The 24,845-nt window shown below is 39.4% G+C and overlaps 1 protein-coding gene across 1 annotated transcript in view; it reads left to right on the top strand.

Moving 5' to 3' along the window:
• The window catches only part of LOC126252096 (centrosomal protein of 290 kDa), a 187,141-nt gene that overhangs the window by 74,428 nt on the left and 87,868 nt on the right, over positions 1–24,845 (top strand). Inside the window, exons 13-16 of the mRNA XM_049952959.1 lie at positions 3,261–3,446; positions 10,009–10,174; positions 18,712–18,910; positions 20,645–20,887. Of these exons, the coding sequence (XP_049808916.1) occupies positions 3,261–3,446; positions 10,009–10,174; positions 18,712–18,910; positions 20,645–20,887 (794 nt within the window). The remainder of the gene's footprint in view (positions 1–3,260; positions 3,447–10,008; positions 10,175–18,711; positions 18,911–20,644; positions 20,888–24,845) is intronic.

Below are 24,845 nucleotides of genomic sequence, written 5' to 3'. Positions count from 1 at the left end.
GCCTTTTATGACTCATTCACTCACATCAAAAGTCAGTAGTTTTAGCATTGATCTTAAGGGTTTTTCACAGGGGCTATGAATTTATGATGTAGAATCTTGAAAAACATAAAATCAGGGAATGTAAAATTGAAGTTCCACTGTATATCTAATTATATTACAGTTTCAAACATTGATTATTTTTATTGATATGTCAGCATATTGAATTCACATGTTTCCAATACCTGCTTTGCTCTATTGTCTCAGGGTCATAGTGATAGTATATGGTGATTATGTGGCTCAAGAAGCCATGTGCACTGTCTTGACACAGCTGCAACATTTTCACTGCTGCCTCGATCCAGCATGAATGGGTGTGAGTAGTCATGGAGCCCAGCAGCTATGTTTTTTATGTTCAAAATGTTATGCAGGATGTTGAAAACTGATTCATCGATGACTTTCACTTGTTCTTCACAGAGAGATGGTCTGCCACTTACTTCTTTGACATTCAGACTTTTTTTGATAATACCAGAAGCATCTACACCATCTAACCACCATATCATATGATAGTGCATTGTTGTTGTACACTTTCTCCAACTCAGCTGAATTATATCCTTTTAAATATGGAAAGTGAATTACTGCATGATACTTCACATTATCACTGTGTTCCACCATTATGTTTTGGCTTTTCTATGGTTCTACGGCACATGGATTTCAGAGTGTACCAGGATTGTAGACATCTATCTGCAAATAAACAATTAACTATGTAACTTAGTTTTTTTTTTAAGTGGCAATTAAAACTTTGACTCTAGCACTCACATAACTGTATGATGTGGGTATTCTGAGTCTAGCTAATGGGGTGTAGTGTACATTAATTATGAAAATTAGTTCATCCAAAGTTATTAAAATCAAGTTTTAAGAAAAGTGTTACAATACTTATTGAAAGTGAAGTCCACTCATTTGTTAACGTGTTAAAACATATTTTCAAGAAGCTAATTGGACCTCAAATTAAATTGATTGGAGGGTGAGATATTAATATCCTAAGAGGAGAAAACTTTTTCTGAAGTGAAATATAAGTGAATTGAAAAAAATAAAAAACCGTTAGAAGCTGTGTTGCACAGCTCTAAGTAACAACAATGTGAATTAGTGCATTGCTATTGACCACACAGAGGAGGCATTAAGTGACAGAGGGGGGTATTTAAAATTTAAAAGTGGGGTCACAGCATCGGGAGATGACAATGGCCTTGTGTGTGAGAGTTCAAGAATACATTTGTCTAGGCAACATATTTAAGTGATCAATATCACAAGATCACAGGTTAATGTAGTGCAAGATAAGCCATTCCAAATGTGAAATGCTGGTACATTAATTATTGGTTTTACTGCCAGAATGTTGAATGCAAGCATGCATGCATTGTGTTGTGCAGGGGGCAGATGTCAGTTTGTGGGATGGAGTTCCATGCCTGTTGCAGTTGGTTGGTCAATACAGGATTTGTGGATGACACTGAATTTGTCGTCCAATGATGTCCCATATGTGCTTGACTGGAGACAGATCTGCTGATTGAGCAGGCCAAGGCAACATGTTGACACCTGTAGAGCATATTGGGCTACCACAGCACTATGTGGGCAAACATTATTCTGTTGGAAAACACCTCCTGGAATGCTGTTCGTGAATGACACCACAGCAGGCCAAATCACCAGAATATTGTACAAATTTACAATCAGTGTTCATGGGATAACCACTAGAGTGCTCCTGCTGTGATACAAAATCACACCCCAGACCATAACTCCAGGTGTGTGTCCAGTGTATCTAGCACGCAGACAGGTTGGTTGCAGACTCTTAACTGGCTTCCTTCTGACCGACACACAGCCATTGCTGGCACCAAGGCAGAACCAGCTTTCATCAGAAAACACAACAGACCTCCACTCTGCCCTCCAGTGAGCTCTTCCTTGACACCACTGAAGTTGCTAATGGCCTTGGTTTGGGGTCAGTGGAATGCACACACTACAGGGCATCTGACTCGGAGCTTTCCTTGAAGTAACTGATTTTCAGAAGTTTGTTGCGTCACTATGGTGGCAATTGCTGTTGCAAATGCAGTATGATGCTCCAGAGCCTTATGCCAAACACGATGGTCTTTCTTCTCAGTAGTGCCATGTGGCTATCCAGAACCTGATCTACATTCAACCGTACATTCTCATGACCATCACTGCCAGCAGTTATTTACAGTGGATACATTCCTGCCAAGTCTTTCCACAATATCGGTGAAGGAACAAGTAGCTTCTCATAGCTCTATTACACAACTTTGTTCAAACTCGGTGAGGTATTGATAAAGGCATCTTTGTTGCCTTAAAGGCATTCTTGGTGTCATCAACTCGCCACGTCCAATCTTACAGGTAACTAATGCTCACAACCATTACAGCATCCTCAAAGTGGCACAGCTAGTGCCACTATTATGCATCTAGTGTGAAATTTGAGTAGGCATCATCTTTCCATTTATGTTGCACAACTCCTTCTTGGTGCTATGACTTTTTTTCCATCAGTGTATATCTGACAGTCTACTAATAAATGTCACTATTTATGCTTAAAGCTTCCTCTATGTGGTGAGTGGCAATCTATCCAATACATGTTGTTATTCCATCCCAGATTTTATACGTTTTGATAGCTCTAAGTAAGACATATGTAAGAATTAAAAATGCTGTTTTCACAGTTTGTGAACTAAAGCAGGAAGAGAACAGTGATTCATTTAGAATTACCAATGTCTGGGGGAAGCCTGAATATCTGTAGTTGTGATGACCAGATTCAATAACTATTTATTTATTTGGAGTACCCAAAAAACAAAGACAAGTGTATACATTCTATAAATAAAAGTTCATTGGCTGCCTGTGTATTATTATTATTATTATTATTATTTTAATATATATAATTTGGAGTAAAAGTGCCATCATCAGAGTTTCCAAGTTTCACTCTGAGACCTTTCATTATGCCGTGGTGAAGCAGTCACATCAAGATATTGCAAGACTTGGCTTTCCCAGTAGTCCATGGTGAAAATCCTCTATGTAATTTATCCCCATTAAATACACATTGTTCAACAAATTCATATATGAAAACATTGAAATTTTATTTTATTGGTGATAAATTCAGGTGCAGTTTTGTAGTATTAAAATGCAATAATGAAATTTGAAGTGAGATTTGATAATGTTGGAACAGATTGTCTTGTGGAACTGTAGAAGTCCTGTGATGTCTACTGTCACCGACCATAACCCTATGAAATTTTAACTTGTTTCCCCAGGGAAACGGAGGTTGAGTTACAAGAGCACCCAAGATCACAAAGACATGCTGTTGGAACAGATTAATGTTGCATCATCACAGGAAGAAGCAAATTTAATGCATGAGAAGTTGCAGGCTGTGACGGAAGAAAATGAAGCATTAAGAAAAGGAATGCATGAGATTCTGGACAGTATTCAAAAGCAAGATGGTAATTATGGTTTGTTTGTGCTTAGTTGTGACAGTGTAATGTGAGAAAGTTTAGATTCACTTGCAACAAACTATCATTAGACATTCGTATCATGTGTCACCAATGATTTACAACATTTGGACATCACATCACATCTTATAATCCTCATACCCTGAATCTTAGTTATTGCTCATCTTGGAAGGAGATCTACCAGTCAATGGCTTCAAAATATTATTATTTGTTGCTTCCTAAAAACACACTTTATTGACAAGGTAAATTCTCAAATATAAGAAACACCCTTAAAAGTTTGAGAATGTCGCTCTTTGAAAATAATGATGTATTACAAGCATTCATCTTAAAGCATTGTTGCAAGTATCAGTAATGTAACAATTAAGTTGAAACAACATTTACATGTACAGAATTTTGAAAATTTTATAGTGTTTATATGTGAACTGGTTGCTTGAGAAATTACATTTAGTGATTCTTTTAATCACACACCCATGACTTCCACCATTTTGTAATTACATAAAAAAGGAAATGATTTAGAAGTGAAAGGTACAGTATACAAAAAAAAATATTTTATGTTAATGGATTCCAGAAGACACTTGCTGAACTTTGCATGTGTCTGTGTTCATATCTATTAGTTCCTCACTTAGTGAGTACCATACTATCTAATTCATGAACAGAAAATTTTGAGAGTACAGTACAGAGTATAGGTGTGTTGCTATTTCACTTCATGACACCTGTTGTTACTTCCACTGTTACTGTTCTTTGAAATGTTTACTTGTATTATTAAGTTAGATACTCTGCAAGCTCCACATGACATAATCAACTCTGTTTCTGCTCTGTAATAATGAGTTTTATCAGCTGAAAGTACTATCCACACTTGTAATATGTGTTCATTCGCTCAACAACCATTCGATTTGCGACATGGTGATGAATATGCAGAGAACCATGTACATTACATTGTTGTATAGACACTCAGTAATATTCTACCTAATGAAGATAATTTTACATTCTGAAACATGAATGAAATAATTAGACAATAAAGTTCCATCTAAAATTTCCCTAACATTTAGTGCCTAGCACACAATACAGGCTTTCCTGAACTCTATTGTTGAACTGTCTGCCATTAAAATGATTAAAAGTCACTTGTTATTGCATATTGATGCAAAGTGCCAGTTTGTTGCAGAGTGTAATGGCATTCATATATCCGAATCTTCTTCATAACTTCAACTAAACTGAAGAGAACAGGGAGTAAGTGGAAAATATTTAATCAATACATTAAGGGGTAGACTGCCACAATAATGCTTGAAAAATATTTGACAGTAACCAAAGATTTGTACCTTCTAATGTCTCCTACTACACCTAGCAAAAGAAATCAAGAGAAGCAGATAAAAATAGACCTTCATCGGCAATGTGGAATCACAACATATATGAAGGCAAAAGTTTCCCCGAGCACTCTCAAATCCAAATACTTCAATGTCCAACAAACAGTCCGGATCTGGCCCCACATTATTTATTCCTCTTGCTGAAAATGAAAGAAACCATCCATATTCATTGGTTTAAGTCACAAGAAGCCATTGTTGACTCACTAAGCATTTAAGAATATTTTCTCTAGGAAGCTTTTCATGGGGCATTCACTAAGTTACTTAAGAGAGTGCACAGATGAACGCATTTTGGAGGAAAATACTTTGAGACATAGATATGGAATTTGCATTTCTTCCAAAAAACTTTTGGAGTGGCCTCAATATGTATAAGAAAATTCCTAAAAAATTATAAAAATTAATTGTCTAAATGTGTTATTACAAAGTACTAGTGCAAAGTAAATAAATTAAAGAGTAAAGGTAACAATAGTAGAGGTGCTGAGTCGTCAAGAGGCACATAAACTAGACAAAACTTTGCCAGCTTCTGTTAAGAAGTAGAAATTAGAATGTTCATGAATTTTAAATTGGTGTTATTAAAATGATTTTCTTTTACTTAAATTCTGGTTCCTATGCATTCCACCTTTATGTTATTGTTGGCACAATTTTAGTCTAAAAGGTATGACATTCCTGCTTGTTTCTGGGTTTTATATCTATTACATGAAATGTTACAGCATTTTTCTTGAACCTTCCACATTTTTTTAACTCCTTCAATAAATTATTCTCACAGTATGACCAGTCGTCACAAGGTCAAACTTATGACTTGCACAAGCACATATCTGACATAATAACCTGTTTTCCTGCCAAGAACATGAAGTTGAAAATACAAAATTTTTCCAGTGGTTTCAGTTTTAACAGAAAAGTTTTTTAATTGCACCTAATTTTCAGTTTACCATTTATAATTGTTTCAATGATCACTATTAATATTAACAATAATTATTTGATGATAATTGTCCGTGTAACCACTTATATAAATAGTTATTATATGTGCATGGAAATTTTGAAATCACGACATTGAAGTGGATTGTTGTTTACAAATGCAATGTATTGTATTTTTCAATAGCAGATGAGAGTGTATTATTGACAAGTTGGTGGAGGTGTGTGTGTGTGTGTGTGTGTGTGTGTGTGTGTGTGTGTGATTGAGGAATGTATAGCAAGGGCAGCTCTCATCTGTGTATATTGCAAGAGCATCTCTCATCTGTGTAATTCAGAGAACAAATGCTTGAGGGGGGGGGGGGGGAAGTGCGGGGAGGATTCAGATTTTTGGTTTGTGAAGCAAGCTGAAAATCTTACGTCCACAAATCAGTATGGTTTTAGAAATTATCATTTGTGTGAAACTTAGTTTGCCTTTTTCTCGCAAGATATAATGTGAACTATGGATGAAGGGCGACAGGCTGATTGCATATTTCTAGATTTCTGAAAAGCATTTGACATTGTACCCTTCTGCAGACTGTTAATGAGGGTATGAGGCTACAGAATAGGTTGCCAGGTAGGTGAGGGGCACAAAGACATCTTAGGTGATAGAAGCTAATATGTTGTTCTTGATGGCGAGTATCCCTGAGGAACAAGGATGTCGTCAGGGAAGTGTGATAGGACTGCTGCTACTTTCTACACACAAAAATAATGTGGTGGACAGGTGATGATGCTGTGGTGTATGGGCAGTTGTCAAAGGTTAATGACTATATGTTGATAGAGAACAACTTAGACAGCTACCTCTAAATGTAGAAATATGTCAGGTAAAGTGGATGATTAGGAAAAACAAACCCGTGATGTTCAGATATAGCATTACTAGTGTCCTATTTCATACACAGTCATCTCATTTAATTATTTGGGCTTTATGTTGCTAAGTAATATGAAATGAAAGAAAATGTTGGGGCGACCTATTCTTGAGTACTGCTCAAGAATTTGGGATCTGCACCAGGTCGGATTAAAGGAAGACATCAAAGCAATTGACAGGTGTGCTGCTAGATTTGTTACTGGTAGGTTCAGACAACACACAAGTAACTCAAATGGGCATCCCTGGAGGGAAAGCAACATTCTTTTTGAGGAACACTACTGAGAAAATTATAGAACCGGCATTTGAAGTTAACTACAGAATGATCCTGCTACCGCCAACATACATTTTGCACAAGGACCATCGGCATAAGATATGATAAATTAGGGATCGTACAGAGGCGTATGGGTGGCCATTTTTCCCTTGCTTTGTCTGCGAATGGAACAGACAAGGACTAGTAGTGGTATAGGGTACCCTCCGCCAAACACTGTATGTAACTTGCGGAGTATGTATGTAGATGTAGATGTAGATTGAGACTGAAATCAAGTCTGTTATGCTCAACTGTATGTTCAGCCAGTGGGTGATCAACTCTGCTCTTAGCCACAGTTTTGTTGTGGACATTCACTTGTGTAGACTGGCTTGTTCCACTTTGAGTGTCTGCTGGTGGGCAGCTTGGTGCCTACTGTTGCAGATGGGCATGGCAGACAAACTGCTGCCATGCATGCGGTAAGGCATACATGATTATACAGCACATGGGCAGGGGTGCCAACTGCTTTGTGTATGCACAGAATGCATGAAATTGGGCCTCTTGGTGGCTAGCCAATAATAGCTGTAACTACCCAGAGACAAACTGATAGTCACCAGTTAGCATCTGCACCCTGTGTGCAAGAATTACAGCAGAACTGATATGCGACCTGACTGCTTTCACAGATGGCACTGCCTCTGATGGGGTAGGACAAACCTGTGAAACGATCTTTAGGATAAGCTTATGATTTTATAAAGTTAACAGTTTGTGAGTTGATTAGATATACTTAAGAAACAAGTATCTTAGTACACTGTAAACATCCTGAATAGGCACATGTATTTTCTTTTAAATTGTTGATTAACAGATTCTCTAATATTAATTGTTGTCACAATCTACTAAACCCTGTTGTCAATATAATAGAGGGAAACATTCCACGTGGGAAAAATATATCTAAAAACAAAGATGATGTGGCTTACCGAACGAAAGCGCTGGCAGGTCGATAGACACACAAACAAACACAAACACACACACAAAATTCAAGCTTTCGCAACAAACTGTTGCCTCATCAGGAAAGAGGGAAAGAGAGGGAAAGACGAAAGGATGTGGGTTTTAGGGGAGAGGGTAAGGAGTCATTTCAATCCCGGGAGCGGAAAGACTTACCTTAGGGGGGAAAAAAAAGGACGGGTATACACTCGCGCACACACACACACACACATATCCATCCACACATATACAGACACAAGCAGACATCTCACAAGCAGACATATTACCAACGCTACTCACCCACATGACTGCAGTCTCAGGCAGCTGAAACCACCCTGTGAGCAGCAGCATCAGTGCATGATGGGAGTGGCAACTGAGTGTGGTTAAGGAGGAGGCTCGTGCAAACGCTACTCACCCACATGACTGCAGTCTCAGGCAGCTGAAACCACCCTGTGAGCAGCAGCACCAGTGCATGATGGGAGTGGCAACTGAGTGTGGTTAAGGAGGAGGCTGGATTGGGGAGGGGGAGGGATAGTATGGTGGGAACAGTGGACAGTGAAATGCTGTAAATTAGACTGAAGGCCCTCAGTCTGACCTACAGCACTTTGCGGTCCGCCACTCCCACCATACTACCCTCCCCCCTCCCCACTCCAGCCTGCTCCTTACCCCAACTCAGTTGCCACTCCCATCATGCGCTGGTGCTGCTGCTCACAGTGTGGTTTCAGTTGTCTGAAAAAGAGTTTCAGTTTTTTAAAACCACGTTGATGTGATCAGCAGCATGTATTTGTCAGTTTTCAGTCTTTGCAACATTGTTAGCAAACAGGAAAGCTGTTTTTGTGGCTTGTTGGTTTATGATTAGAATACTACTACAGAATCTGAATTTGCAATTACAGTAAACAAAGCTCAGGGTCAGAGAGAGAGGAGAAGAGGAAATGGACAGTGGGTTAGGAGAAAGGGACATAGAAAACAGAAAGGAGTGGATGGACAGAGAGAGAGGTCAGGAGGTGTTGGAGATTGAGGAGGGGGGGGGGATGGAGAAGATGGACAGAGAAAGGGGACAAGGGGGGGATGGAGAAGATGGACAGAGAAAGGGGACAAGGGGGAGAGAGAAGGAGGGGAGGAGAAGATGGACAGAGAGAAGCGGAAGGAGGAGGTGATAGAAAAAGGAAGGATGAGGGGGCGATTGACAGAGACAGGAGAGAGAAGGAGATTAGGATGTATATCCAATTCCTATAAATATTAGATACATTTGCTTTCTCTTTTATTTGTTTTCCTTTTAAGCAGACAGCCACAGCAAAGTGTGGCCAGGTACAGCTAGTATTTCATATGATTCTATTGTCATTGTTTTCACCACTTTTACTCCCTTCTCTTTTGTATAGTTTTAAATACCAGATTGATTTAAAGATTGGCATTATGTTGTCACCATCATTTATTATTTTGATGAAACTTATGCCCAGTTTGGTGATGTGCATGCATTATTGATATTGCTTTGTTCCTTTTTCAGTCTAATGAATCTCTTGAATTCCACAATTATGAGAAGGAAAGTCGCCACTCACCATATAGCGGAGATGCTGACAAAGGCCTTAATGGCTGAAAGCTTTAATTGTGAGAGTCTTTTTGTTGTGCCTGTCTGCAACTCAGCATCTCCGCTATATGGTGAGTAGCAACTTTCCTTCTCAAAATTGTTACATTCCATTCTGGATTTTCTATTGTTTGATTTGTTGGCTTCCATTTTTTTTGTAATTGTTTTTACTTCCAACTATGACCTAGCTAAATATCCATTCCTCGCTTGGAAACAAATACAATCAATTAAAAACTTACTGTCAGATTAAAACTTGAGGTTTGTTCAAACAATTGTTATTTTGCTTGAGATTTAAACTTTTAAGGTGTGATCAGTGTGGTTGTTAAACTCAGTGAAAAAAGCCATTCAAATTCATCCTATTTAGTTTATTTTGGCTATGTCCTATCTGCATTTTTCATCTTGTACACTATGTGTACAGCTGTATTCTTTTTTTTTCTATTGTTATTTTGCTGATAATTAAGTGCTCAAAAATTTAATTTATGAGCATGACAGTTTTTCTGCAATATACATACAAAAATGTTTCAGTTGAAGTAGATATATTTCTGAATTATTTTGTATTATCTTCTGTTTTAAAGGCAGCGGCATAGTTCACTTAGAAGCTCCAGTTCTCGAGAGGTTGTTATTTGCATTAGATGCTCGACATGTGGCTGGTTGGTACCATCCAGCTATGAGGTTGCAAGCAGAACTTCATATTTCACAGGGGGTCAGTGCTGAACTGAGAGATCAGCTTCATAAATTAAGGTAGTATGGATATTTTCTCATACTATTGTTAAGAAATTTTCTCTATTATTCATCTCACAGATACATTGAAAGGTCTCTTTTGGATTCCTTTCATGTTGATTTCTTAAATCTGCTGTCATTTACAGCATAAATTCCTCTTCTAAATTTACTGTGGCGTTTCTGACTATCTGGGAGGAGACTGAGTAATGGAACGTGTTACTTTTACACATAAACAAGAACGATCTGTCACACTACTACACTTTAAAACACAGTTTATATGTAATTCATGTCACACAGTCTCATACAGAATCTACATCCGCTTTCTTTTATATACTGTATATGATAAGATACTGTCATCCCCCTTCCCTTCTGTGTGAGAGGATGAATGAGCAAACGTATTTCTAGTTGCATGCTTGAGGGTAGTAGACAAGCCTGTCTGCTAGAGAACAGTAGGACCAACGTCGGAACAGGTAGCTACGCTTTCTAAAAGCAGAGAGGTTTCTATTCTTAGTATGGTCCTGTCCATCCCTTGTCATGTTGGTATAGGAAGCTGCCTCTCTGGCCACTTCAGTTTGTATTTGGGAAGCGTCTGAAGTGGTAAGATCTCCGGCTAAGCGCGTGTCTGCTAAGTCCGCAGGACAAAGGATTTCTTAAGTTCAGCCTAACTGAAAATTTAATCACCTTTATTTCAGGTTTAGCTCTAAAATATCTAATGTTATCTTAAATTGCAACACAGTGTAATTCGCGTGTGAAGTTCAGAATATCTTCCGGTAGTTGCTTTGTCACTACTTTGTGAGTAAAGTGGAACCACGTGTTGATCAGTAACTCTAACTAAGATCATCAATCTTAAATGCGAATGCTCGTGTGATTATAACGTCTCGTCTTGACAATATTTTTCAATATAGCAACTTTTCTTTATGTTCAACCCACGTGGGGTGTACTTTGTGAGACCAGTACCACGTGCTTATACAACTGTTTGACCCATCAGATTAATAGTAAGACGATAGTAACCAGTTCGAGGTTTTTCTTTAGTAAATTGCGTTTCAATGTAATTTATTTTAATTATCAAAATTATTGTGGAGTTACACTCTTTGTGTTGACCACGTGAAGCATGTGGTGTACGCATCAAAGTAGCCCTCAGCTATTCTTTTTGGGAAGATTTCACAGAGAGTTAGTATGAATTTAGTATACCAGTGTGCGGTAATTTCATGACGGACAGGATTGCGCTACGAACGTAACTTCTTTGGGTGAAAATTGAATCGGTTGGTTGTGGTTAATTTACTCTTGCATATGTTTCAACGTTCTTCGTGTGTTATTTTATGAATGCAGTGTATACAACAGTCTCCCAATCTTGGCTCCATATTTCATGTGTTCCGTAAGATTACAGTCTCACATTTTCACAATCCTAAATAAGGCACCAGTTTAGTTATGAATCAAGTTTAAGATGCTGAAATTTCAATGATCAATGTTAAAATAAGTTTCCAAATATAAACTGATTATTCCTTTTTATTTAAATTCTTTTTTTATATATATATGTATATCACCGGTTGTCATATGACTATTAAAAGATTATAATTAATGTTAGTCTGGTTGGGAATTTGGTAAGCGGACTGGATACCTGGTGAAACAGTTGCGCAGTAATGCAAGGTTAACTTCCCCAGACAGCTCACAGCTTTTAACCCGCTTTTATTGTCTATCAGCACCGCTTTCATAGCAAATTAAAGCAACAACATTACAACATCTGGACTTTCTGTTATTTTGGTAATGATATCACAAGCATGATTAGCAGAAAACATATATGTAAAACTATCAAAAAGAAAATTGATAAGTTTTGTTACTTGGAACAAAACTAAAGCATGTGAGTAGCAAAAGAAGATTGCATGATTAAGAACAGTCAAATGTTGATAAGGATTTGTCGACTTTGAAATTGTTGGAATGAATATTTTACTCTGTAACAGTGTTCACTGTAATGAAATTTTGAGGCAAGTTAAAGTTTTGTCTTAGAACAATGCTCAAGTCTAGACCCTTGCCTTTTACAAGAAATGCTGTTTACCAATTGAGCTATCCAGGTTTGTTGTGCAGCACAACTCATAGCATTGTCTCTTAATTTATCTCAATGTCAAATACAGTTGCTGACCAATAAGTTAGGAGTTTCAAAAACTCACAAATCTGTAATGGTCTCTCGATAAAAATGCAGGTGCATTCCAGTAATTTGAAATAAACCACGTAGTTAAATCCATCATGAGGGAGGACCCTGAGAAATGTGGAATGAATCAAAATATATTATAAATTGTTTCTGTAGACCTCGCTGACAACGATCATGAATGGTAGACAGATTATAAGACAAGTATTAACAAAATTAAAACAAGGGTAATGGAATAGAGTTGAATATACAGTATGAAATGGAGTGAGCTTGTTGACTTTGGTTTATTGGAAGAGTGTTAGAAAAGTGTGGTTCATGTATAAAGGAGACCGCATGTAGAACGCTAGTGCAACCCATTCTTGATGACTGCCCGAGTGTTTGGGTTACCCACCAGGTTGGATTAAAGGAAGATATCAAAGCAGTTCAGAGGGGGCTGCTAGATTTGTTAATGGGAACTCAAATGGGAATCCGTAGAGGCAAGGTGACATTCTTTTTAAGGAACGATATAGAGAAAATTTAGAGAACCGGAATTTGAAGCTGACTGCAGAACGACCCTACTGCCACCGCTTAAGGAAAAATGGGGCTTGTTTGGAGGCATATAGGCAGTCATTTTTCCCTCATTCTATTAGTGAGTGGAACAGTAAGGAAATTACATGTAGTGGTACAATGTGCCCTCCACCATGCACCATAGGGTGGCGTGCGGATTATATGTGTAAGTATAGATGTGGAATTAAATTAAGGCCTTGCCAAGGGAATTAGGTTACGGAAGGAGATACTAAAACCAATAGATGAGTTTTGATATCAGAGAAACGAAATAACTGACAGTGGCCAAGGTAGAGAACATATAAAATTTAGATGCTATAGTGAGGAAAGCATTTCTGAAAAAGAGTAATTCTTTAACACTGAATATAATTTTAAGTGTAAGGAAGTCTTTTATGAAGGTATTCGTCTGTAGTGTAACCTTGTACAGCAATGAAATGTGGGTAATAAGCATTACAGACAGGAAGAGAATAGAAGCTTTTGAAATGTGGTGCTGTAGAAGAATGCTGAAGATTAGATGGTTAGATCATGTAACTAATGAGGAGGTAGTGAATTACATTGGGAAGAAAAGAAAAGTTCAGATTAATGTATGTTGCATGAAGACACTAGTGTGGAGAGCTGCATGAAACCTGTTTTCTGACATAGGACCACACACAGCAGCAACGGTTTACAAGACTCCAATTTAGCACACATATCTTTAAAACTCCTGTAACCTGTACAATTATGGTATTCAGCTGCATTACATATACAGTATTACTAAATACGTACCAGTGGACAAGCATGTAAAAAGATGTTAATTACTGCAGGTCAGCTATCAAACTTACATTCTTCATCCAAGAATGCTCACATGGACAGCCATTATCTCTTTCTCCTTACTACTGTGTGACAACTGTGACCAGAGAGAGAGAGAGAGAGAGAGAGAGAGAGAGAGAGAGCACATATGTTCTGGTGAATGCATCCTGTCGGTAATCAACTCATGTTTTTAGATGCCTATCCACTGCTTAACATCTTCCTGTATGGTGAACAGTTCACCTTATTCATACCATTTTTTAATTCTCAATTCAGAATTTTATATCATCCCTTAAATTTTACTAACGGAATAGAAAAATGATTTCTTCCATATGCTCAACGTACACTATTGGCCATTAAAATTGCTACACCAAGAAGAAATGCAGACGATAAACGGGTATTCATTGGACAAATATATAATATTAGAACTAATATGTGATTACATTTTCATGCAATTTGGGTGCATAGATCCTGAGAAATCAGTACCCAGAACAACCACCTCTGGCCATAATAACGGCCTTGATACACCTGGGCATTGAGTCAAATAGAGCTTGGATGGCGTGTACAGGTACAGCTGCCCATGCAGCTTCAACACGATAACACAATTCATCAAGAGTAGTGACTGGCATATTGTGACGAGCCAGTTGCTTGGCCACCATTGACCAGACGTTTTCAATTGGTGAGAGATCTGGAGAATGTGCTGGCCAGGGCAGCAGTCGAACATTTTCTGCATCCAGAAAGGCCCGTACAGGACCTGCAACATGCGGTCGTGCATTACCCTGCTGAAATGTAGGGTTTTGCAGGGATTGAATGAAGGGTAGAGCTACGGGTCGTAACACATCTGAAATGTAATGTCCACTGTTCAAAGTGCCGTCAGTGCGAACAAGAGGTGACTGAGATGTGTAACCAATCGCACCTCATACCATCACACCGGGTGATACGCCAGTATGGCCATGACGAATACACGCTTCCAGTGTGAGTTCACTGCGATGTTGCCAAACACGGATGCGACCATCATGATGCTGTAAACAGAACCTGGATTCATCCGAAAAAATGACATTTTTTCATTCGTGCACCCAGGTTCGTCGTTGAGTACACAATCGCAGGCGCTCCTGTCTGTGATGCAGCGTCAAGGGTAACCACAGCCATGGTCTCCGAGCTGATAGTCGAACTGTTCGTGCAGATGGTTGTCGTCTTGCAAACGTCCCCATCTGTTGACTCGGGGATCGAGACGTGGCTGCACGATCCGTTACAGCCATGCGGAGAAGATGCCTGTCATCTCAACTGCTAGTGATACGAGGCCGTTGGGATCCAGCACGGCGTTCTGTATTACCCTCCTGAACCCACCGATTCCATATTCTGCTAACAGTCATTGGATCTCGACCAATGCGAGGAGCAGTGTTGCGATACGATAAACCGCAATTGCGATAGGCTACAATCTGACCTTTATCAAAGTCGGAAATGTGATGGTACACATTTCTCCTCCGTACACGAGGCATCACAACAACGTTTCACCAGGCAACGCTGGTCAGCAGCTGTTTGTGTATGAGAAATCGGTTGGAAACTTTCCTCATGTCAGCATGTTGTAGGTGTCGCCACCGGCGCCGACCTTGTGTGAATGCTTTGAGAAGCTAATCATTTGCATATCACATCATCTTCTTCTTGTCAGTTAAAATTTCGCGTCTGTAGCGCGTCATCTTTGTGGTGTAGCAATTTTAATGGCCAATAGTGTAATAGGAAAGATGCAGATACAGTGACAGATAGTCACTTTCTAGCATCTACGTGCTGTCTCACATGCCTAGCAATGTCAAATTCAAAGTGCCCTTCATTTAACTTCTCCAAGCCTCCAGAATTCCATGAACTTAACCACTTTGGGAACACCATTTTAGCTGATTACTGTGCACCCAAGAAATAATCTTGTCTCTTGTTTACCAATGTCTCCAACCCATCACCTATAGGCTAGCTTCCCATATCCAAGACACAAACCACTGCCTTTGCCATCACTCTACCACCTCTGCCCCATTATTTAGCCACCCAAGGTCCTAAACCTACCATCTGGTTGCGTTGATTCAAGACAAGAACCCAGGGCCAAATACTCTATACTCACTCCTTCACAGCCATAACCTCTCCCTTTCCACCCACATTACCTGGCCCTCTTCAGCCCACTGAATCATCTTCCTGGATTTTGACCGTCATCCCTCTGATGGTGCCATGCAAATGTCTGTTCTCATCAAGCCCATAAACCACCAGAATACCTCAGTTTTGACAGCTACCATCCTTTTCACACTACAAAGTCTCTTCCATAAGACCAGGCCACCTGCGGGTGCCACATCTGCAGTTATGAGCATTCATTTGCCCAGCATGTTGAAGGTCTTACTGGTTGCTTATTATTTCATTACATAGGACTACAGTTGCTGAGGATGGATAAAATACTAATCTTACCAAGCTGCTCACATACAGGCAATACATTCCATATATAGTCCACAAAAAGATTTCTTTGAGGTATCCACATATGTTCTTAATCCTCCAACTGCCCTCATGACCAGCTGCAAAAGAGCATCCCTCTTTTCTAAAGATAATCCCTGATTGGAACAACTTAATCATATTCACTGCCATCGCTTTGACTATTTATCATTGTGTCTGAAAATTATGAACATTCTGTTAACAATACTTTCCATCCTTCCCAATGTGATATTCTGCTATCCACCCACTCTTGGAAATGTAGGCCATCCTGATACAGCAACCACTACCAAGCTTTTTCCACATGATCATATCCCTGTACAACACAGGTGCAACACTTGTTCTATCCACCCATCCAGAACATCCTATTTCAGTCCTGTCACTTGCATATCATATCCCAAAAGAGGAAGAGCTACCTGTGAAAGCAGTCAAGTAATATACCAGCTCTGTTGTGACTTATGTCCAGCCACTTATGTGGGCATAACCACTAACTAGGTGTCTCTTCAACTGAATGGTCACCATCAAATTGTGACCAAGAGCAGAGTTGACCACCCAGTGGCAGAATGCACTATTGAGAATAATGTGCTCAACTTTAACCCAACTTTAATGACTTCTTCACAAACGCCCCTCCATAGTAATAGTTTCGCTGAGTAACGTAGATGACAGTCATCCTTACAACACATCCTTTGGTCCCACAAACCTCATGCACTCAATCTCCACTAACCTTGCCCTACACTTATTTCCATCACTTTCCACTCAACTCCTGCTTCACTAAATGTACATTCAGACCCTTCTCTCTGCAGTCTTCCTCTACCTGTGTTCTATCCCCTCCCAGTTCACTTCTCTGCATCATTACGCACCACATGCAGACACAACTGTTCCTTCCTGCACCAGAATGAGCTCACTGTTACCTATTTCCTTTCCCATCAAATTGATGTCTCTATCTCGCAGCCATTGGCAACCCTTCCCTGTAATTGTAACTCCCAATCCATGCCTCCGTTATCCCCTCACCTACTCCTCCCAGTACACCCCATCACCCTAGTTGAGCTACAGTGGTTGTAAAATCTAGCCAGGACAGTGTGTCCAGGCAGGTGCAGGTGTGTGTGTATGTGTACTCTGATCAACCAGAACTTTATGACAACTGACCACTGACCTAGATATAAACCCATCGAGGTGTCACCTGGTGAGGAATGACTGTTAGTCAGACACACTATTGGTGCATGTAGTATCAGTGAGTGTGCTGTCCATGTGAGAAATGCGGATGGTGTCCGAGTTTGACCGAGGGCAGTTTGTGATGGCTCAGAGAGTCAGCATGAGCATTTTGGAAACTGCACAGTTTATTGGGTGCTCAAGGAGTGCTGCAATGAGTGTCTTCAACACATGGCAAAACCAAGGTGAAACCACATCCAGATATCATGGGTTTGAGCAGCCACTCCTCATTACAGATGCCAGGCATTTTAGGCTGGGCAGACTGGGAAAACAGAACAGGCAGTGAACTGTTATGGAACTAACACCAGACTTCAGTGCTGGGCAGAGTACAAGTGTGTCTGAACACCCAGTGCACTGAAGACTCCTAACGATGGGCCTCCGCAGCCAATGACCCATGCATGAGCCAATGTTAGCACCATGACAATGGCAACTATGACTGAAATGGGCACATGACCATCAGTACTGGATGTTGCTGCAGTGACAGAGTGTTGGATGGTCTGATGCCGATGGTGCGAATCCATCATCTTCCAGGGGAGCAGCTCCTTCACGGCTGTACTGCGAGGCGGAGACAAGCTGCCAGTGGCACCATTATGCTCCGGGAAAAATTCATGTGGGCGTCCATGGGTCCAGTGGAGGTTGTGCAAGGCACTATGACAGCCAAGGAGTATCGTACACTGGTTGCAGATGCTCATGTTTCCTGACAACAGTGGCATTTTTCAACAAGACAACGCGCCATGTGACCAGGCCAGGCGTGTGATGGAGTGGTTCAAGGAATACAGTGGTGAGTTCCAAGTGATGTGCTGGCCTCCATAACTCACCAGATCTGAGCCCGATCGAACACATCTGGGATGTGATTGAACATGGTGTCAGAGCTCATTGCCTACCTCCACAGAATTTACGGGAATCAGGTGACTTGTGTGTGCAGATGTGGTGCCAACTCCCTCCAGTGACCTACCAAGGCCTCATTGCTTCTCTGCTGTGATGCGTTGCCACTGTTACCCAAACCAAATGTGGACGTACTGGCTATTAGGTGGGTGCTCATAATGTTCTGGCTGATCAGTGTATGTGTATTCTGTTAGATATGAAGAAAGACATCATCTAAACTCTTAGCAGTATTTTCAGTCCTGTTAGTGTACATTTAGACCCCTTGACTGTATGGTGAATTATTAACTTCACTTCTTCCATTATTTAAAGTGAAATAATTTTTATGTGGATGTGTAACAAGTGATGAAAACTGCATTCAGTGCCCAAGATAGTCATAATATCATTGTTCTTGTTGCTGTTGATATGTAGAGCAGTGTCATAGTCACTAAAAATTATTTGAAGAACTTATTTTTCCAAAATAAGTATTGTGTATGTTATTACAGTGCTTGTGTTCTGTTGGCCATAGTAAAATAAATGTAGTGCATGTTCACAGGCGTGAGGACCAGAAAAATTATAAGGAACTTCAGAAAGCTTTGTTGAAGGTGGATGAATTACATAACAAACTGGCAGCCCTTGAAACACCTGAAGAGACTGATAACTTCATTATATGTGAAACTGAACCTCGTAAAATGCCACTTTCAAGTGCTGAAATCATAGCGAAGCTCAATATCCAGTTACTCAAGGTTTTAAATGTGAGTGTTTTTCATTAATTTTTTCCCTATAATTTCTAAAACAAAATTTGCTCATAAAATTGTAGGAAATAAGAAAGAGGAATGCTCGCGAGCACACAAAGCAATGGCACGCCGCAGCCGGCTTCTGGACAGCATGGAAACAGTGTGACGTCACAGCCATCACCTGTTCGCTATTCGTCCGTCTCCTCCAGTGGGGTGGATTAATATAAAGACCAATAGAAAACAGCTATTTCAGCCAATGACAGATAATAAAGGAAACACCAATAAAGCATACCTTTCACCCCTCCTCCTCCTCCTTTTACAGCCAATCAAGTAACGACACGGCTTTCTCGTGCAGCTATTTAAGGAACCAAGTGTGTTCATTTAGCAGTTAACGTAAGGCCCTGATGAAGGCTAGCTGCAACGCTGGCCGAAACGTTGGCGCATTTTAAATTATGACGATGCGGTCTGATACCCTGAAGAATTTTATTGGCTGCATCTGTTCGTTCACCTTCAGTAACCTGCACAACTGCAGTTTCAAAAAGTCTTTGCACAACTCTTGATATATGAAATGAAAATTAAAACACCTGCAGCCATCTCTTTTGCATTTAATCTGTTTACACAAACAGTTTTGGTGTTCTATTACACTATGTTCAGGCTCCATGGCCAATGTAAATTGGGAGGAATCCAATGTCAGGTGCAGTCATATTAAATAACTGGTGTCCATAGATCTCTGATTTACATAACGCTATCCCTTTGTTCATCAACGAATGACTTGCTGGTTGATGAATGAAGTGATAGTATCATGTAAATAAATTAAATACAGAAACAATTGCTGCAGGTGTTTTAATTTTCATTTCATACTGAACAGCAGAAGTCCTCATAATCATGTGCAACAAGGACGAACATACAAAAACTCCTGAATTATGTCAGAAAGTTTTGAGGAACATTCCACAAATCTGAGAGAACCTGTGTGGCAGCTGTATCACCTGAACTCGTTGCAATTTGTCATATCTTGTCTGTCATTAAGCAAGATGCACCTGCCTTGCACCTGTCTCTACCAGTGTAAATGAGTTGTCAGCAACATTTGAACATGATGGATTAAGATATCACCCCAGTTCTTTTAGCATCTTATGGAATACAACTGTGATGCATCACTGCTATCATTGATTTGTCTTTCTTCAGAACCATATTTCAGTGGCAGCTGTTTATCTTAACGAAGGCATTCACATTCCTTATCACTTGTGACTGTGCGTTGAAATGTGGCACTTGAATTTCCTTAAGGAAAGGCAGTTCTGTGCTCACCAATCAAGTTCCTATTCAGCTTTTCCTCAATATTTGGAAGCTAAAGATTATATGTTTCAACTAATGGAACCTCTCAAAACCATCACACATGTTATTCATCCACTATTAGAGGACTTATTGGTCCAACTGTTCCCTCTCTTTCATCAAATGGATGAACCCCTGTTGATGAAAGTCAGTAAATGTGATTAATGTTTATGTAAGAGAATGTGCCTCTTGGTAAATCCAAGTGAATTTACTTTATTTTAGGTCAAAAAATATTTACAAATGTATGAAGATTACTGAACAAGTTGTGTATTTGGTTCTTTTTAATGGATATAGTTTGATCAGTAAAATGACTGTCTTTACTGTTCCATTGAATTGTAATATCATTGTTTAGTGATTATCTGCTATCATGATGTGATAAAATTGTGTAGCACATGCCATCTGACTAACTTGCTCTGTTTGTTTTAGGAGTATGAAGTTCAAGAAAAGCATTTGTCTCAATTGTCCCACACTGTTGAGCAGTTGGAAGAAGGCTATTGCATGGCACGGCATCAGTTAGGCCTCCTTTATGGGCAGTGCCTAGCAAATTCAAGGCAAGGTACTCTAAAGAAATGTGCTGATGTTCCATCTCCAACAGATGTTAAAAAAATGTGGCATTCCGAAAGTGATATAAAAGTGCGGCATGAGATTATGCAGTTGAATCATCAACAGGTACACTATGTTACATGTATTTAACTTGACAACTCTGGAGCTGTTTCAAATAAAAATCTGTGTTATAGCTTATGTGGCAAATCCTTTATTTACCTAGGGCGTATAATAATGCCATAGCTCAGTAAAATCCCCGTGAAGTGTAATGTGTATTTCAGCTTACTAGAAGTGTGTGAATACATCTTGAAAATAAGTATTTTTCCTGGAAGTAAGCTATGTTAAAAACTCATTTTTCACCAGTTGATGAAATTATCTTTTCATGTGATATAAGTACTTTTGAATTACTAGCAGCATAAAAAATTGGCACTCAGCAGCCCTTGTCAGTTATTAATGTTTACATGGTGAAGATGATTATTGAGGAGATCTTCTTATGTAGCGCTGGTGATTGATGCTCTGCTATCTATTTAGTGTTTCAAAACTACACCTTATTCATCTTGACAGAGAGAGAAAGATAACTTGTTTCTTGTTATCAATATTGAAACATGGGTCTCTCTCCCCCCTGCAACAGTTCTTCTTACAAATCCACATTTTCAGCATCAAAATACTGCAAAAGATTCCTACCAGGTACCAATAAATTCATCTTTCAGTTCCACTGTTATTTGGTATGGCAGGCATGTTATGACATTGCAGCACATTGAGGATGATGTGTTGCATACTAGTGCCAGAATGCCTGGCTCTTTTGCATCAACATCTACAAACATACTCTGCAAACCTCTGTGAAGTGCATTGCAGAGGATACTTAGCATGGCAGAACATTTCTGTCATTTATTTCATTTATATTTGTGCATTGAATTTCATTCTTACAGAATACTTTCACCTTTTCTGTTTGAGGATTTCATACATCCTGCCCTGGAGTATAATTTTCATCCTGTGTGTGTCTTCCTTCTTAAGGCCCCAGCATACTAGTGATGGATTGCTCTCTTCAACCCTGCCAGACATGAGCATTTTATCAAGCAGTGTCATCCAGTATTTTTAATGCCACTCTCATAAAGGTCTGCTGTGGAAAATGAACTGTTATGTTTAGCAGCAGGGGCACTTGATGTCTGTTTGTCCACTAATGCTTGCAAAAAAATTAAATTAGAAAAAATTGAGAATTGTAATTTATTAAACTTGTTTTGAAACAATTTTCTTGGGAACTGTTGGTTACGTTTCACAACATAAAATATTTTTCATTTACACAAATTATGTTGTGTACATTTTTCTTGTTCGTGTTTCACTAATACTTCTTAATACATTGATGATGGGTCCTGGAGATCTCCATACTACAGCAGCCAGTGGTGACTGACGGGGAACAGAAATCTCTGTTTGTGTATTGTCAGTTGTATTCTCTGTTGGGTAAAGTTTGAACTATTAGCTGGCAAGATATAGAGTAAGAAGAGTATAGATGCTAGTGTCAGTATATTTGACCTCTTGTACGATCTTGATAACTATGAAATCTCTAAGTATACAAAGGTGATATTGCATGCCACAAGTCAGCGCACAGGATGGCATACCATTTGCAATGTGTTTTGTGCACCAATGAAATGTTTAATGATTTATATGCAGATTAATTACTGGATGTACCAAGTTATATAGAAATTGACAATGGTGATAATACTAGTGCCAGCGAGTTTGGGTGCTCTATGTCGACTGAGTGTCGGAGAAATTGACAATGGTGATAATACTAGTGCCAGATATGGAATACATAACACTTTTCTGACTATTCACAACAGGATGATACAGCAGACTGGCTCCAAAGGTCCAACCAGTTCCCCAGCATTTTGTAGATAATTTTCAGTATATAATAGAGGGAAACATTCCACGTGGGAAAAATATATCTAAAAACAAAGATGATGTGACTTACCAAACGAAAGCACTGACAGGTTGATAGATACACAAACAAACACAAACATACATACAAAATTCAAGCTTTCGCAACCAATGGTTGCTTCATCAGGAAAGAGGGAAGGAGAGGGAAAGACGAAAGGATGTGGGTTTTAAGGGAGAGGGTAAGGAGTCATTCCAGTCCCGGGAGTGGAAAGACTTACCTTAGGGGGAAAAAAGGACAGGTATACACTCGCGCGCACACACACACATATATCCATCCGCACATACACAGACACAAGCAGACATTTGTAAAGGCAAAGAGTTTGGGCAGAGATAGCTCAGCTTTAACCACCACTTTTTCGCCTTTTTTTCACACCAGATCTCCAGTTGCTTTCTAGTTCACCTTTATCTCTCCCCATATATTTTTATTTTCATTGGACATCTCTGCCCAAACGCTTTGCCTTTACAAATGTCTGCTTGTGTCTGTGTATGTGCGGATGTGTGTGTGTGTGTGTGTGTGTGTGTGTGTGTGTGTGTGTATATATACCTGTCCTTTTTACCCCCTAAAGTAAGTCTTTCCACTCCCGGGACTGGAATGACTCCTTACCCTCTCCCTTAAAACCCACATCCTTTCGTCTTTCCCTCTCCTTCCCTTTCCTGATGAAGCAACCGTTGGTTGCGAAAGCTTGAATTTTGTGTGTATGTTTGTGTTTGTTTGTGTATCTGTCAACCTGCCAGCGCTTTCGTTTGGTAAGTCACATCATCTTTGTTTTTAGATATATTTTTCCCACATGGAATGTTTCCCTCTATTATATTCATATCATTAATTTGAACTCAACAATTACGTTTGTTATTGTCACTGTTGCATTTCGAAATCTTTTCTGTCATCTTATTTTCTCTTTCTGTTTTTGCATGTAGTTTCACTTTGTATTCACCTTCTCCTTTTTACCCTAATCTACCATACAATTTCATCCCACCTATATATACTCAATAATACGTAACCCACTTCCAAACCATAACAAAAAAAAAATTTTTTTTTCTGCTTTCAACACTACCACTGCTATAAAATCCACCGTTTCCAGTTCACAAACAGTTCCTTTCACCTATTAAACAACCATTTCGGCTAGTTCTAATAACTTTCGCCTTATTTCCATTTCCGTTTTTCCCACATCACTGATCATTTTTAGCCGCTTCCCACAGGTTTTAACGTCATTATTTCTTTGTCAGTACATTTGTTAGCCTCATTTTCATAATCTGCCACCATAAAACTACTCCTTTTAATACATTTACAGGCAGTTTTTTCAAACTTTTCCTGAATTTCTCCACCCTTTAACGTGTTTTGGCGGCTACACAACCACGTAAACTTTGTGCACATCATTGTTTACCAACCCAAGTTCACCACAGGATCAACATCAACATAGCTCAGCTTTAACCACCACTTTTTCGCCTTTTTTTCACACCAAATCTCCAGTTGCTTTCTAGTTCACCTTTATCTGTCCCCATATATTTTTATTTTCATTGGACATCTCTGCCCAAACTCTTTGCCTTTACAAGTGTCTGCTTGTGTCTGTGTATGTGTGGATGGATATGTATGTGTGTGTGTGTGTGTGTGTGTGTGTGTGTGTGTGTGTGTGTGTGTGTGTGAGAGAGTGTATACCTGCCCTTTTTTCCCCCTAAAGTAAGTCTTTCCACTCCCGGGACTGGAATGACTCCTTACCCTCTTCCTTAAAACCCACATCCTTTCGTCTTTCCCTCTCCTTCCCTCCTTCCTGATGAAGCAACCATTGGTTGCGAAAGCTTGAGTTTTGTGTGTATGTTTGTGTTTGTTTGTGTATCTATCAACCTGCCAGCACTTTCGTTTGGTAAGTCACATCATCTTTGTTTTTAGATATAAATATATACATATATATATTTTTCCCACGTGGAATGTTTCCCTCTATTATATATATATATATATACATACACACACTCACTTGCGTGTAAGGAAGAGTAGGGTCTGTGGGACAATAATGACCAATAGGAGACTTTCACCTGAGTTTTCAGCTGCTGTAAACAATCTCAAGAAAGGGGAATGCATGTACAGCTGGAAAGGAGATATGATTTTACAAGGTTGGAAAGACAAGCAGATGGGGCAAATGATTAGCAGTGTACATCC

This window comes from Schistocerca nitens, chromosome 1 (genome assembly GCF_023898315.1).
Source record: "Schistocerca nitens isolate TAMUIC-IGC-003100 chromosome 1, iqSchNite1.1, whole genome shotgun sequence".
Taxonomy (NCBI): domain Eukaryota; kingdom Metazoa; phylum Arthropoda; class Insecta; order Orthoptera; family Acrididae; genus Schistocerca; species Schistocerca nitens.
This window is presented reverse-complemented; position numbering and strand designations above follow the sequence as displayed.